General features: G+C 33.6%; 1 protein-coding gene across 1 annotated transcript in view; it reads left to right on the top strand.

Moving 5' to 3' along the window:
• LOC145668285 (centrosomal protein of 78 kDa-like) overlaps window positions 1–13335 on the top strand; it is a 56601-nt gene extending 43266 nt beyond the window's left edge. Inside the window, exons 10-11 of the mRNA XM_081736006.1 lie at window positions 3001–3240; window positions 11939–13335. Of these exons, the coding sequence (XP_081592132.1) occupies window positions 3001–3240; window positions 11939–13010 (1312 nt within the window). The 3' untranslated portion in view covers window positions 13011–13335. The remainder of the gene's footprint in view (window positions 1–3000; window positions 3241–11938) is intronic.
• The last annotated feature ends 2285 nt before the right edge of the window (window positions 13336–15620 follow it).

Raw genomic sequence — 15620 nt, 5'->3', positions numbered from 1 at the left:
CTACTCGTTATTCGGTTTTTATGGCAAATGTAATGACAGTGCAGCATTGTGCGTAAATTGTATCGGGAATTCAGTGGTGGTCGCGTGAGTGCGCAAGATGAACAAGGGAGTGGATGTCAGTGCTCCTCCCTGTAATTGAAGAGGCTGCACATGCGAATTGCCGAGTGTTACTGGCAAAGTTGGGTGTGCAGTTTAATATGTCACATAACACAAAATGGGTCATTATTCAGGAACGTTCAAGATACAGAAAAGTGTGAAGCAGGTGGGTTCCGCGTCAACTGACAGACGAACATAAGAAAACCCGCAAGAATGCATTGTTCTCAAATCCCACGATTTAAAGAGCATGGGAACGATTTCCTGAGCCAAATCATTACTGGGGATGAAACGTAGCTGTTCTCCCTCTCTGAAATCAAAAACGTACTTGGTGGCATGGAAACATCCAGAATCTCCAACAATCAGAAAGTTTAAAACATAACCAACCCTGGAAACTGATGTCAGCGGTATTTTGGGATATCCATTGTGTGCTCGTGATGGATTTCTGTGCCTCTAATCACACATTGAATGCTGCGGCATATCAGGCAACACTTCAGAGACAGAAGAGATCTGTTCAACGCAAAAGGTCTTAACTGTTAGACAAGACGATGATTGCTCCACGATAATGTGTGCACGCATACTGCTCATCTGACAATAAATCTTTACTAATGATGAGGCTGGTAAATCCTGTTGCACCCATCGTACGGTCTGGATCTGGCCCAGTTCGTTTTCCGTTTTTTCCCCAAAATAAAATAACATGTGGATGGCAAACGATTCGTATGATATAATGATGTCAAGCATGCGATCTAAACATGGCTTCGTGGTCAATATTTCTGCTATCGCCAGGGTTTTGACGTGGATTTTCCGCCTAGACAAGTGCCTCAACAGCAAACTTTCTTCATTTTAAATGTAAATATTTCTTGGCAATTTCCTCAGTGTCATAGACTGCGCTGCTAAGATGTTAAGAGTTTTAACATGTATGTAGATTTCAACTGCCACGTATAAGAAAAGTGACTTCATGAAAAGAAAAAAATCCACGTACATGTTAACAGCCTAACAACTTAGTAGTATAGCTTATGATACTGACAAAGTTCCCAGAGAGGAAGGAAAACTTTTGGAAAAGTCTTCTTCTCGAATACAAGGTAAACTATATTTATCTCAAATATGGTTTATATAATATTATAAAAATCTTAGATTCGAAGTTAATGCAACTAACAGAACGTTACTTTTTTAACTTTTCTGATTGGCCAGTTTGTAAAACTTCATATTCAAATCCGTGATTCAGATTAAAGTATTTTTTTCCAGTTCGCGATTTTTGTGAAGCACTAGTACTGATCACGTGTTCAACGGAAAGATAAATCTAGTATCATCTTTACTTCTTTTATTGGTAACAATTTATTTAATCTTTAATATAAGTAGTTTCTACAATCTTTATTGGGATAATAGTTAGGTGAAGGAAAGTATTTCACTTGAAAGTCTTAGTAAGAAACCTTATTACTATGTGTGAATAATTCTTCATGGTTTACAAGTGACGCCGGATTTTAGAATTGCTTGATAGCAGATATTTATTCTTGAGGAGTCTTATTTTTAAAATATTTATTGTAAACAAAGCTATGTAATGGTACACGTAAAGTAAACGTTTTGATGCATAATTCCACAAGAAAGTCTCAAAAAGATAGATAGTATATGTAATCCTATCTAAGGATAAAGGTGAGAAAGGATCTACCTTCAGGAAAACAAGTGAGAATTGAAATTTTAAAAAATATGTCTACATTGCATTTTTTTAAATGAAATCAGCCTCTTTTTTCCTTATTGTGATATTGAGAGTAATTTCATAGATGTATTTAGAATGATCTCAAACTTAGTTCAATTGTTTGTATCATAAATATGTTCTTTGTCATAATTTTATGTTGCGTTGTATCGACACGTATTTATTGTTTAATGTTCATTAAAAACTTCTCGAGCGAGAAGAAAAGAAAGGTATCATTTTTAAAGTGCCTTAAGTTTTTAGTCAGATGGTAATGATTTTTCGAGTTTTTGCCGAGGAAAATTGCTTAGTTTCGGTTTAAAATTGAGTTTTCTAGCATAAGCTTACTAAGAATCAACTGAGACTAAACTCTAAATCGAACAATTTTTATAAGGCCAAAAATAGCGGATTAAAGCATATAATTTATTTCCTCAGCCTCACTACCATAATTTAAGTTTGTTATCATTTTCCATTCCCACAAACAATTGATCGCCAACCTGTCAGTCTTGATATAAGTAGTCTACTTTAACCATTAGTACATGAAGTTTCTTCAAAATATTTTATGTGTAAAGTTTGTTATTGTGGACTAGTTTTACAGCAATTAAAAATTTAAAAAAAAAAACTGTAATGTATAATACTTGAAATTTTGATTGTAGTGGCTGGGAGGTGTCATCTTAAATCGAATCACATTCACAGGGAACACTAGGAATAATAAATATGTTACCAATATTTTTATAATACAATATGCTTTATTCTTCATATAAAATTAACTCTTGATTAGTTTGATTAACATCTTTAGTTATAAGCAACAACTTGACATTTCTTTACCAGTTATATATTTATTTGAAATCTCATTTCATTAACAATGGTATGCTTTGAAGCATTTGTTCTGTAAATCCAGAACTACCAGTATTTCGAGAACAATAGTACCCTATCAGGACTGTTACAGGATCACGCAACAATATGGTACCCGCAAAAGTTGTGGACTTATGCTTATAATGAATTTAAAAGTAATAAACACAACATCCGATTATTCACATCAGATACTCCAATAGGTTAATATAATTTATTAGCTAATACCTTCTTTCTCTCTCTGTCTTTGCCTTTCCTCAAGAAACAGTGAACAACTTACTTGAGACTGATTGCTGTTTATATATATATTCTCAGAGTGCCATTATCAATAGTTGTTAAATTCTTCCGACTTTTTCGTTATCTTTCAGAGACACCTTAAGAGAAGTAACAAAACAACTGAATGTGGAAATCGACAAGCGAAAGCGAACAGAACAGAAAGTGGTGGAATTACGAAGGTTTAATGGTCAGTTACAGGAGAAATTAAGGCGTAGGAGAAAAAAGTTCACGCTTCCGAGAAACTCAATCGTATTGGAAGAGCATGCTTTAGATGCTGTGGAGCAGACCTTATCAGACTTTTCAGAATTCCTTGAAGCGTTGAAATATCAAGGGTGAGTGAGTTTAGTTTAAAGCTTTTCGCATTTACTAATGGCAAAAAGCTGGAATTTTGAGTATTTTATATTTTTGGAATCATCAAAAGCAAAAGATTTTAATATTTTCGAAATTCTTGTAGCAAATTTAGTTTCATTATCAGGTTAATACCTACTATAGTATCTAATGTTGTAACGCTAAATTTCTCTTTTTTTAATGAGCGAATGAATGAATGAAATTTGCTTACGTAACACATTTTAGAATACTATTACTAATATACCAATATTAATAATAATAATTATAATTATACGGTCGCATAAAAAAATTCCTTTTTTTAATATGCCGTGAAGCCTAAATAAATGAAATGAGATGAACATATGATCATAACAACAGGGACTGTAGTTTCAAAACAAGGTTGATTAAATTTTAACTACTACAAGTCCATAAAGGTAAGGACCCCCCCCCAAAAAAAAAAAAAAAAAGTTATTAATTTATAATTTCCAATGGAAGAAGTCTATTATACTAAAATTTCATTAACAATTACATCTACTTTTATAGATACCTTACCTCTAAGATAGGCATAAATTAATTATAGGGTATTGTGACACATGATTTTTAAAATACAACTACAAGGGAAACATAGGGTTAACATTTTATTCCTCAAGAGGATAAAACAACAAAACTCAACAACACTTTCAACAACTAAAATAAATAATTGGGTAAGTGAATAATTAAACTTGCCATGAATAAATTTGGAAATAGTTTAGGTTACCAGAAAGAAAGAAAAAAACGCAAATATACATACGTATGTTCGCGAACAATCAATACAGATTACAAGTTAGTATTCAATTGTCAATATGTCACCGTTGAACTGATACAATGTTTCTTTATAAGTATTACAATTACTGATGACAAATAAACGAATGACAGAAGAATTAAAGAACAGATGACTGATTATTAACTGATTATTGGACTGAATCGATAAAGATTATATTAATTATCAAATGAAAGAAAAAATTCGCAGCCCAATAAAACATTAAGTACATGTATTAAAGGTTTGCATTACATTAGAGGCGCAAGCTAACCATTTGGCACAACTGCATGAAAATCAATCACAATCTTCTTTATACTGGATGAAAGTCCTCAATAGTTTTTAATTTGGATAACTGTTAGTTTAGATTTCGAATTTGGAGAAAGGTAGGTATGATTTCGCAATTAGTTATTCAATATTTATAGTCCCAAACAAATAAACAAATTTCAGTTTATTAATTGAGGTGAGAAAGTTCAAAACCAATTGTGACTGGCAACATTGATTCACTATAAATTTTAGCGACTGATTTAGATCTTTATTATCCAACTGATAATGAATTTTATGTAGGCATTCAAGATTCAGCAATCCATTATACAAAATTAAGATAGGAATTTTCACTTTCGCATCACGTAATAACGTCAAAGTTAATAATCAAACATATTCTTCAGATACTATAACTAAACAAAATATAGGTAAAGTCCAAACTCCAGGTTAAAATTTCCAATAGGTCCAAATAGAGAAAGGAACGGTATATAATTTCAGGTTAAAATTCAAAATAAACAAGGGTTAATAATCCATAATTTTTGCCAATCCAAACGAAGAAAGGTTCACTCCAATTAAGAAAATTTTCAAACAATAATAAAATTCAAATTCCGTAAGTTCTTAACTAGGCTTAATTGCTTAGCTTGAGAATTTCCACTGTTTCCGAAAAATCATCGTTTGTAGATCGAAACTATGCATTGTATTCCATCTGATAATGACCTTGTAGTGTTATTATAGGTATTGTGCATAAAGGGCCTCACATATTATTCATACACTACAAAATTTAGATACTTCAAACAATTTCGATTTGACTAAATTAACTTCTCGGGTATCATTATTTACGTTAATAGAAACACTCGCACAATGGGTAGTAGTGGGAAGTAAGCTCTCAGACTGGGAAACTTTTCCGGTTCCGTTACATTTTAAATATATACACACGAAGTTATCTTATTTCATATTATCCCATTAATCATTCGTCATTACATTCATTTATTTTTTGACGCGTCAATTCTCTATATAAACACGGAGCAATATCTTCTTATTACGTCACGACACATGTATTACAGGGTGTCCGAGAAGTCCTTCCCTGATTACAGAAATTGATAACTCAGGCTAGAAATACGATAGAAATATGAAACTGGTGTTGAATTGTTTACAAACTATAAAAGTTTTGGTCACATCAGTACACTTCCACATGAGCACCCTTGGTAGCACGTAGCACATCTAGGCGATATTCAATTTCCATCCACACATTAGCCAACATCACTGGAGGGATCGATGCAACGACTGTGGTTATTCGTTGCTGCAGGGTTTCAAGATCTGGTACACGCGTTCGGTAGACCTCATCCTTGACATAACCCCATAAAAAGAAGTCTAATGGGGTTATGTCAGGAGAGCGTGGAGGCCAAGCTGTTGGTCCATCACGACCAATCCATCGCCCAGGAAATGTCCTATCGAGATGCTGTCTTGCTGAAAAACGACATCGGGGCGATACTGAAGCAGCTGTGGAACAGCATACAGCTGCAACATATCCAGGTACACTGCAGATGTGATGGTATCCTCAGCGAAGAAGAATGGCCCGATAATTCGATCGTGCAATAACGCGCACCAAACATTCACCTTTGGACTGCCTCTGGTGAACTCCCTGACCTCCCTGGGGGGTTCTGAACCCCAAATGCGTACATTATGGCGATTCACTACTCCACTGACAAAGAATATCGCTTCGTCGGAAAAGGCAATTCGTCTGAGATAACCATTATCGTCCTCAATACGTAATAGCATTTCGACCGCAAAGTCATATCGACGTGTACCGTCGTCGGGCAACAAGGTCTGAACGAGTTGCACTTTGTAAGCACGAAACAATAAACGACACAGACAAAAACTTTTATAGTTTGTAAACAATTCAACACCAGTTTCATATTTCTATCTTATTTCTAGCCTGAGTTATCAATTTCTGTAATCAGGGAAGGACTTCTCGGACACCCTGTATATCTACATAGTTTCCAAGTAATAATTACCTTCTGACAACTAGTATATTAAAAAAATTACAAATAAAATTGATCCCGCTCGAATACATACGTACATTTTACATTCAAATTGATTACCCCGTATCTTATTTCGGGGCCTGTTTACATTACGCACAGAAATTACAAATCGGATAATTTCGAATTATTAAATTACCAAAATTATAATTCACAGATCTCTAATCGATAATCCAAATACAAATAAACGTTAACATCAGATGAACATACATAGAATTCGAGTTATCTGAATCTAAATTACAGAAGCGACCCTGATATTGAATACCATCATAAATAACATAATTAATTTAATAGAATTTTATAGTCTAAAACAGCGTTTCCCAACCTTTTTCAACTTGCGGCACACTACGGGTGTTACTTGAATTCTCGCGGCACACTTATAGATATTATTTGTAAATATAAAACACAGTGCTATTTTTTTTCTGTGATTATTGATCACAGAGAAGAAAGCTCGAGCACTGGTTTTTCCCCGTGGTAAATCATTATGCTTATTTTTCATTCTAATTTAAAACAATTGCAATAAAATATTGGACTCAAGTTTTTAAAAATACGCTTTATTTTTAAAAACTGTATCCAATCTTTTACTAAGAAGGAAGATCATTAAATAACGAACGAACAAACAAATCTTTTTTACTTTTTAAAACACAAATGTAGGTAATTTGTCGAAAGGATTGAATGATATTTTAAATTTTCAAGTTACGAAATAGTCTGCAACAATAAAGAAGCAATAATGGTCATAATGACAACAAATACTTTTTTCAACATTAGAAATGTACAGAACAGTAACACGGTATGAAACTTAAAATTATAGATTCATAGTAATGTGAAATACAAATATATATTTTTCCCTACATTTTACAATTTCATTCCTCTAAAATTAATAATTTTGTTTCGATTCCTCGCGGCACACCAGCGGCCCATTCACGGCACACCAGTGTGCCGCGGCACACCGGTTGGGAAACGCTGGTCTAAAATCACAATTATTTTCTTCATATTAAAATATTACACCATATGTTATTACATTACGTGAACGTGGAAGGAAAGAAAAATTCAACACGCAAAAAATTCAGAAATTCAAAATCCCAGAAGCACGTCTGCAGGATGCCGATTCGTAGAAATATTCGTATAATCAAACTTTAATATCAGGAAAATACTTGCGCTATAAAGGATTGATGTAACCAAACGCATTACATCTCTTAACCTACATGAATTCTTCTCTTAGAGTTGACATTTCAAACTAATGGACGGAATTAAAAAAAAAAAAATAATTGGATATATGGTCTACTACCACAATGAGACACCTTTCTCCTCTCTAAATGTCGTGAGTAACGATGAGCCACACTATATTGGCTGCCCAGGCAAGAACTCGTGTGTTAGAATCCCGAAGGACAGATGGTGAAAATTTGAAAGTACTTTATTTCGAAGAATAAGCGTTATTAAAATTACTAATAAACGTTTTTGCACATTGACTAGAACGATAAAAAAAAAAAAAAATACTTTAAGAGATCGCTGTTGGATGTACTTGCGCATGAGAGCGATGATTAAATTAAAATAAGATATGACGATATTATTTGCTCACCATAGAACAAAGTCATACAATAAGTTCGTAAAACAAGATGAACTTCCATTAAGATTACTTTAATGTGCTATGGTTACGCGTTTCTTCAGTCAGGTTGAAATAAAAAAAAAATCAAACCAAATGTGTATATTTCAATTAACTCCAGAGGCAAAATGGCTTATTTGGGGGCGGGGGAGGTTAGGAACAAAAAAAAAAAATACAGATAAGGTAAAAGAACATATATATAGAGGAAAGTTAGATAAAAGAACAGATGCCGGTAAAATAGTACTCGGATCAAAACGAAACTGCGACAAATGTCGACTTTAATGCCCAATATATCTTAATATGCCAGACGCTTGTGGCCTCAAAATATACATTGCCACCTGGGGAAACACTTGGTGCCAAGGTTTGCAAGTCTGTGTCCTTTAGAGGGGGATCTCATTAAGAAAACTTTATGAAACTCCCCCCTGCTAGCCGTGTCCGGCCCAAACCACAAAGTTATATTGGGACAGCGAAGGAGAAGAATTTAGATTAAGGCACAGAGGAAAATTTTAATAGTCGAAAAAGAATAGAATATTCAAAAAAGGATAAATATCCAAAATTAAAAAATAAATAAATAAATAAAATAACTCTGTGATGGCAAGGTAAAATAAGCCGAAAACTTGCCAACTGCTGCAGTACACAAGATTGCGAACCTTGAGGTGCCATTCATTTCAACTACTGTATTAGTTATAAACAGGAAAGAAAGTTTAAGGACAAAATTAGATCTTTCACCCTGCTACGCAAATCCAGTTGAACGATAAAATGTGAAAATGGTACCAGTTAGCATCGAACCCAAACACCATGGTTAATTATTACGTCGAAATTTTATAATACCTTCACAAATTCACTAATCCGATACTTAAATTGGTTACTCATCATCGGTATATTAATGTTATAGGCCACCTACCCCTTGTATCATAAAAAAACTATAAATCATGATTGCTAATATCGAAAGTCGAAATTCAGTAAATTAACCCATTAACAATATTGATCTAATCATCGACTCACATTGAGGTTACGGGAGGAAAACAGATGGTAACTAACATGGGAGAACGCACCGAAACCAAACTACAACTTAGCGATTCAGTTACCATTCTTTCTACTATTTTATAATTTTCAGAAAAGAAAAAGGGAAAAAAGCCAAATATATTAAATAAAAGGTTGCGTTTAATAACAGTATACTGTCAACGTTCTACATTTTCTCTCCCCGAAGATGGAAGAGAATGATTCCGAATGGGCGTATGTACGTAAATTGGATGTGTGTAAGCAAATGAGAACAAACAAATAAGTACGGGTAAACTCAATCTATACCACCTATGTGGCCTTCGAGATAAGAAGACAAGCGAACGCTGATAGTTTTAAACCGATTAAGCTGCGAGGAATAATATAGAAGTCCAACAATAGAATAAAATATTTACTGTTATATCTCCCAAAGGAAGATAGAATGAGGGGATCAAATGAATATATGCACTTTGCCACTGCCTTAGAAAAATGTGCTTTAGGTCATCAATCACTATTCTTGTCATGTTGTGAAGATTTCATATTTAATATTTTAGCTACTATTAATAAATAAACATATTACTCTATTATTAATTTTCGTTCATCACTGCTTAGTCATTTTTATTCACATTAGCGTTTAATTATGCATATATTTATATATGTATGTATGTATATAATGTAAAATTTCATTTAAAATATCAAATCAAAACAAACACAGAACTACTCCATTTTAGGCGATGTAGGGAATTAGCGAGAGAGAGAGAAAGCTTTACCGATTTAGCCCTGCATTTCTGTACTAACTATAATTAACACACAAATTATACCCGAGTGGTTTACTGATACTTGAATTAAAACATGTATTCACACTATTAGGCCCTTACAATACTTTAATTTTCTTTGATCATTGTCATCACCTGCTACGATAATCCGTTCCCAAACGTTTCTTGCTATAAAGTACGCGTACCCACGCTTCTTTGTTCCAATCGACAAAGCATAACTCGCTGTTTATTGTGTGATATAAATTAAATTTTCTTATTGGCGCGCGTCATCAAAGGTTACTTAATCTTTCCCGCGATTATAAAAGTAATGAAATAAAAATCTCTAATTTTATTTCTTTCTTTCTCTCTCTCTCTCTCCCTCTCTCTCAATAATTGCAGTGTGGCAAATTCACTATATTAAAATTCCCTAATAATTCGGAAAATTCCCTTTTGGATCCATTTTAACTGGATATTACAAGTTAATGAAATATTATACCAAAATATAGAATTTTAAAACAGAAGAGAACTGAAATAAACAATTTAGAATAAGGATGGAACGAAATATTTTATTTCGTTACAATGTTAAGATTTATTGTTAATAGTTCTTCACCATGTTATTGAAAATAAGGCAAGAGAGAGAGAGAGAGATAAACTAACACAACTTAAACTCTGATTAGTGTAGAATAGATATTTTCGGGTAATTTAGGACTTAAATTCGGGTAATTTAAGAAAAGTTTTTTCTTTTTTTTAATTTCCTGTTGTTATTTCTCCTAAACTGTTTTTATTATTAATATATTTGTATTTTGTGTTCTTTATATATCTGAAAACAACATTCGAACATATATTCAATATTTCAAATCATTGAAATATTTACAAATTTGTATTGTATTTTGTTGTAATATCTGATTATCAGACACTTATTGTGTCTTTCGACCGATCAGTTTTCTAGGAAAGGCTAACAGCTACCACTGTATTTGGTGTGAATGATAAAGCTTATCCATTAAAAATATATATTAAAATAATACTAAAATATACTTTTAATTAGTTCTGATATTTTTTTTTTTTTTTTTTGATTGATTAAGGACATGTACTTATTATTTTATGTACAGGAGCCGTAACGGTTCCGTGCTAGAACATTCACCTCAGGAGCGTGGGGTCCCTGGTTCGATCTTATCTAAATGGGCTTTGTGGTGGACAAATATCTTACTTTCGGGATTCTCTCGTTTCCTCCCACATACTTCATACCACCATTTCGTTTCATCGCCGTCTCCCTTAGCCTCGGAACATAATCATGGAACATTTATTAAAAAATGGCAACATGTTTGTTTGCGCATATAATTTAGCAGAACCGATACTTTGTTTTTCTACAGCCATTGTGGCCCACTCTCGTCATGTATGTGTAGTTCATTAACTACAAAAAAAAAAAAAAAAAAAAAAATCCTTGCTATTCAAATGATCTAGTACTTTCACGCACTGTATTCACGGATGCAAATTACTACTACTTCAGATTTTTGTAGAGGTACTCACATGCGTTGTTTAGTGATATTACACTCGTATGTTAAAATAATTTTTAACAGTATTGTTCTAATTTAAGATTTCATATATCTATAACAATTATATCAATACTTACTGAACTCGTAGAATATATATTTAATAACTAAAATACCAAAATTGAACTCATTCAAGTATCCTCATTATTTATTAACTTACTTGTATACATTTCAACAGCTGCTTATCATATATCATTTTTGGTATATGACTATTAAGGAATTTTTAGTTGAATCATGGATTCACGTTAAAATTCCTGTTCATATAAAAACATTTGTATGCTTCGTTGACACCAAACATAACTCTGAATTTACTTCGAAAACCTCTTGAAGAGTTCATGTACTGTAGTGATTACACAGTGTGTGTTCCCCTGTTATGTTATGGGTGATTAGATGAGTTCAAGTTTTGTATTTTTGCTAATTATATCAATCGAAATAAATCCTAAAGTATGTGTGGAATATTTAAACAAGTTATCTGAATCTCAGCTTCGTTGTCCATAACAAAAATCTCATTTCTGATAGTAAATAGTTCAGTGTGCGGAAAGTAAAATTTTGAAAATTTAAAAAGTCCAGTGGGAGAAATTAATGAGCTAAATATGGTATTTTGCAACAGTGTTAAAAATTACAGCTGTGAATATGATATACTATGTTTGTGTGCTTTCCAGAAATATCATGTAAAATATATTTATTTGTTTTCCAGGCTTAGAAGAGTTCCAGAGGGCGATGGTGACATCATAGCAAACGCGTCGGAAAATAATCTGCGCATGGATCAGGGTGTTAAAAAAGTTTCAATAGGATTACAGAGTGAACCTTTGCTTTGTGAAAAGAAAGATGCATGGTGTGAAGTAAGGAGCCTTGAAAACATTCTTGAAAAACAAGACATAAAGACACCGACTGTCAGTGAGTCTATGGTAAACCGAAAGAAAAAGAATACATCAAAAGTAGAACTTCCACGTGCTGACGAAAAGATTGAAAAAGACACCGGTGTTGAAAGCGTGAAGAGTGAAAGAAGCTTGAGTGCCAACAAGAGGAAAAGTAAAAGCTTAGATAGAGAAGTTGGAAAGGAATTGGATTTACGGTTATCTTTGGCAGAGTTACGCACGGAAATGCATTTATTGAACTTGCTGGAACAAGTGGCCAAAGATGGGTTTGACAAACTTGCAAGTACAGACACAACGAAGACTGAAACACAAATCAAAGAGAGTAAAGAAGTAAGAGTCTCCCAGGTGTCAAGTAGGTCAGAATCAAGATCAGATGGTAGCAACAAATCGGAAAAAATAAAAACCGAAGGTACAAAAGTTCAACAAATTTTTGAGCAGGTTGTAGAACGAAGTTCAAGTAGCGAAGATGAAACTGAAGAATCTGATATATGTGAATGTAGTAAAGATTTAATTTCAGAGTGCAAAATGTTAATCGAGTCAAGAAACACTAATAACCAACCAATTCCTCTGAAAGTTCCGTCCGGAGATTTAAGAAGACTGAAAAGTTCATCCTCATTACCCAAACAAAATGTTTTGACAATGCCATCCTTGTCCAAGGAGAGTGTTTCGTCTCCGTCGCTGCAGGCAGGTAATGAAGATGTGAAGCTAACTTACAAAGAAGTAATTGCGGAAGCAGAAGAAGCATTGAAACGGTTCTCACAGAGCGAATCACATACGTCAAAGGAAGAACGCAATCAAATTGAAGAGAATGTATCAACACCTTCGTGGTCTATATTTTCTGACAATTCTTCTCCTGCACCTACTTATACTACTGAAGAAGAAACCTTTTGATAAAAAAAAATTCGTGTAACACATATTTATATTTTGTAGTCTCAAATCACTATATTTTTGTTATGAACTCATCAATACCAGTGAACAGTACGTAATTTTGTAATTAAAGCAAGACCAAAAATGCTTGGGAAATGAATTATTTTAGATGGAAATTATGTACATCTTTTGTAAGTTATTTTGAGTATTTACACAATTCATATTAAAAATGTATTGTATAATTTGTATTTGTGTTAAAAAAAAAATATAAAAGCTTTGTACCATAGTAATACCACGGCAGTAATATTTATTACATATGTGTTCATAATTAAAAAATGATTATGAAGTACATATAGTAGTGGTATTTTGACCTTGGATCAACTGTACCTTAAGCACTAGCTTATTATCTTTTTTTATTTTATAGTAATTAACCACGCAATGACATTGTGAGTTAATAACTTGATGATTTAACACTAAAGGTACGATACCGTTCGGTCTTAACTTTTATGTGTTTTAATGTTCATTTTATTTTCATAATCTTTCTTGTAAATGATCTGCTTGTTTTGTTTAAAGATACTAAAGCCCATCATTGTTATTATTAGCAAGTACGGTCGTAGAGTTGAATGATCATCTGTTCTTGGTAGGAAATGATCTCTCAAAATCCAATGTTAGGAAGTGATTTCCGTTGTCGTTGGTACAAATAAAAATAACATTTTCTCTAATGTTGATGTTGCGCTAAGATTTTTATTTGTATATGTGAGTACTCAGCGCCGAATTGTTCAAGTAAAGTTCTTTCTTCGAAGTAAATATTTGTACCATCTGTATAGTCCAAGTCGTTTAATCAGAATCAGAGATTGCTTTTTCTCTTCTCTCAATGTTAAGAATTTAATGTAGCTTTCTGTTTCTTCCGCATAATGTAGAGCAGGGTATGTAGTTAGAGGATGGGCATGTAGTTGCGAGTTTTAAAAGTATTTTTAAACATTGTAATAAAACTGACGTAATTACAGATCTTAATAGAGGCATTGACACAACGGAAGATTTAGTAAATATGTGCCTAAATAGATGTAGGTCCAACGAGGGGAAAAGGTAAAGACAGAAATATGTCAGGTAAACATAGAATGCAGCAGTCCTGAAGAATCTGTTCGTATAGCATTTATGCATGATAAATCTTCAACGGTAAGTCAGTATATTAATTGCTATTTCAAATTTTTGTTGAAAATAGTGAAAAGAGGAAATGCATTATCCCAATTGAGTTGAGTTTTTTGTGTTTTACGTCCTTAGGTAACACCGAGATTACGAAATGCTCTACCTAATATTAACGTTGGCTTCGAAACATCAGTGGCGTGTAGCATTAATAGTGGGGCAAGCGCGGAAATTCCTTCCTGTCCCTAACACCATTTTACATTAATATTATTCTATCCCTTCTGAGTCTCAAACATGATTGTGACTTGACTATGGAGCAAAAACTCAACATAATTATCCAAAATATTGAATTTAGTTTACTTCAATCTTCCTACAAGATCCAAGTATTTAAAATAATTGCAGAAACTCTAAGATCATTTTACTTTTGAGTATGATTATTATTATTATTATCCATATTCGAGTTACAATGTTACTTTTCTTGGCTTGCCTGGTACTCAAAATTCATTTTTGACAGTTTCTTTTCTCTCAACATACGGAACAAGATCGCAGTCCGTCTTGACCTATATAAATGCTCTCAAATAAGAAAGAATTTTAATTCACTGAATGATCTTTCATAGCTAGCGGCTGGAAGCAGCATGGATTAGCATTAGATCAGGGTGAAGATCAGCGGATTGGGAAAAACACCTTTATCTCCATACTGCACGATGAATTCTAGAAGCTTTGTAGGGTTTGGAATTTTTGAAGTGCTAGTTGGGACAGCGTTCTGCACTCAAAAACGCATTTGTTGAAGATCCTTTGTTTTTTTTTAATATAAGGGAGGTGCCCCAGAGATGCACTCGAAAACGCCGCTAAGTAAATTTTGTCGAAAGCTGAAACTAAGCTAAATCTCTACTGTACTCGAAAAAGATAGTTTTACAAAATTTCATGCTGATCGTAAGAACTCTTTTAAGCCAAATCCCCCCCCCCTCAAATGAAGTTCCAAAAGCTCCATTGAACTAATTTGAGGAACTTGAAACAGCTAAAACGCTTTTGAAAAAAAAAATGCGAAAAATTTGATGCGCCCAAAAACGCCACTGAACAAGCGTTTCAAAAGTTGAGACCGAGCTAGATCGATTTCTCGTACCAAGAAAGGTTTCACCACCAAATTTCATATGAATTGTTACAAGCGTTTTCAATATAATGGGCTTTCAATATTTCCTCCAATTTAACTCGAAAGCAGGCCCGCAACCAGGGACAGAGGTTTGGGGGGCTAAATCGCCAAAAAAATTATCTTTCAAATATCTAAATTGTGTTTTTTGAATTAATAATAGAAATTTGTATTGAGGCCTGGGAGGCGCGGAAAGTTTAGGGGGCCAGGCCCCCTAGCCCTCCTCTAGTTGCGGGCCTGCACGAAAGCCCTACCGATGATGACGTCACATTTTTGTCCACAGGCCTGTATATCGGTGGCTATTGGCTAGGTCATTGGAGTAGGGAGGTGGGGGGCCGTTGTCA

This window comes from Thermobia domestica, chromosome 13, assembly GCF_964235325.1.
Source record: "Thermobia domestica chromosome 13, izTheDome1.hap1.1, whole genome shotgun sequence".
Taxonomy (NCBI): Eukaryota; Metazoa; Arthropoda; class Insecta; order Zygentoma; family Lepismatidae; genus Thermobia; species Thermobia domestica.
The sequence above is the reverse complement of the archived record's forward strand: the minus strand, read 5'-3'. Positions and strand labels throughout refer to the sequence as shown.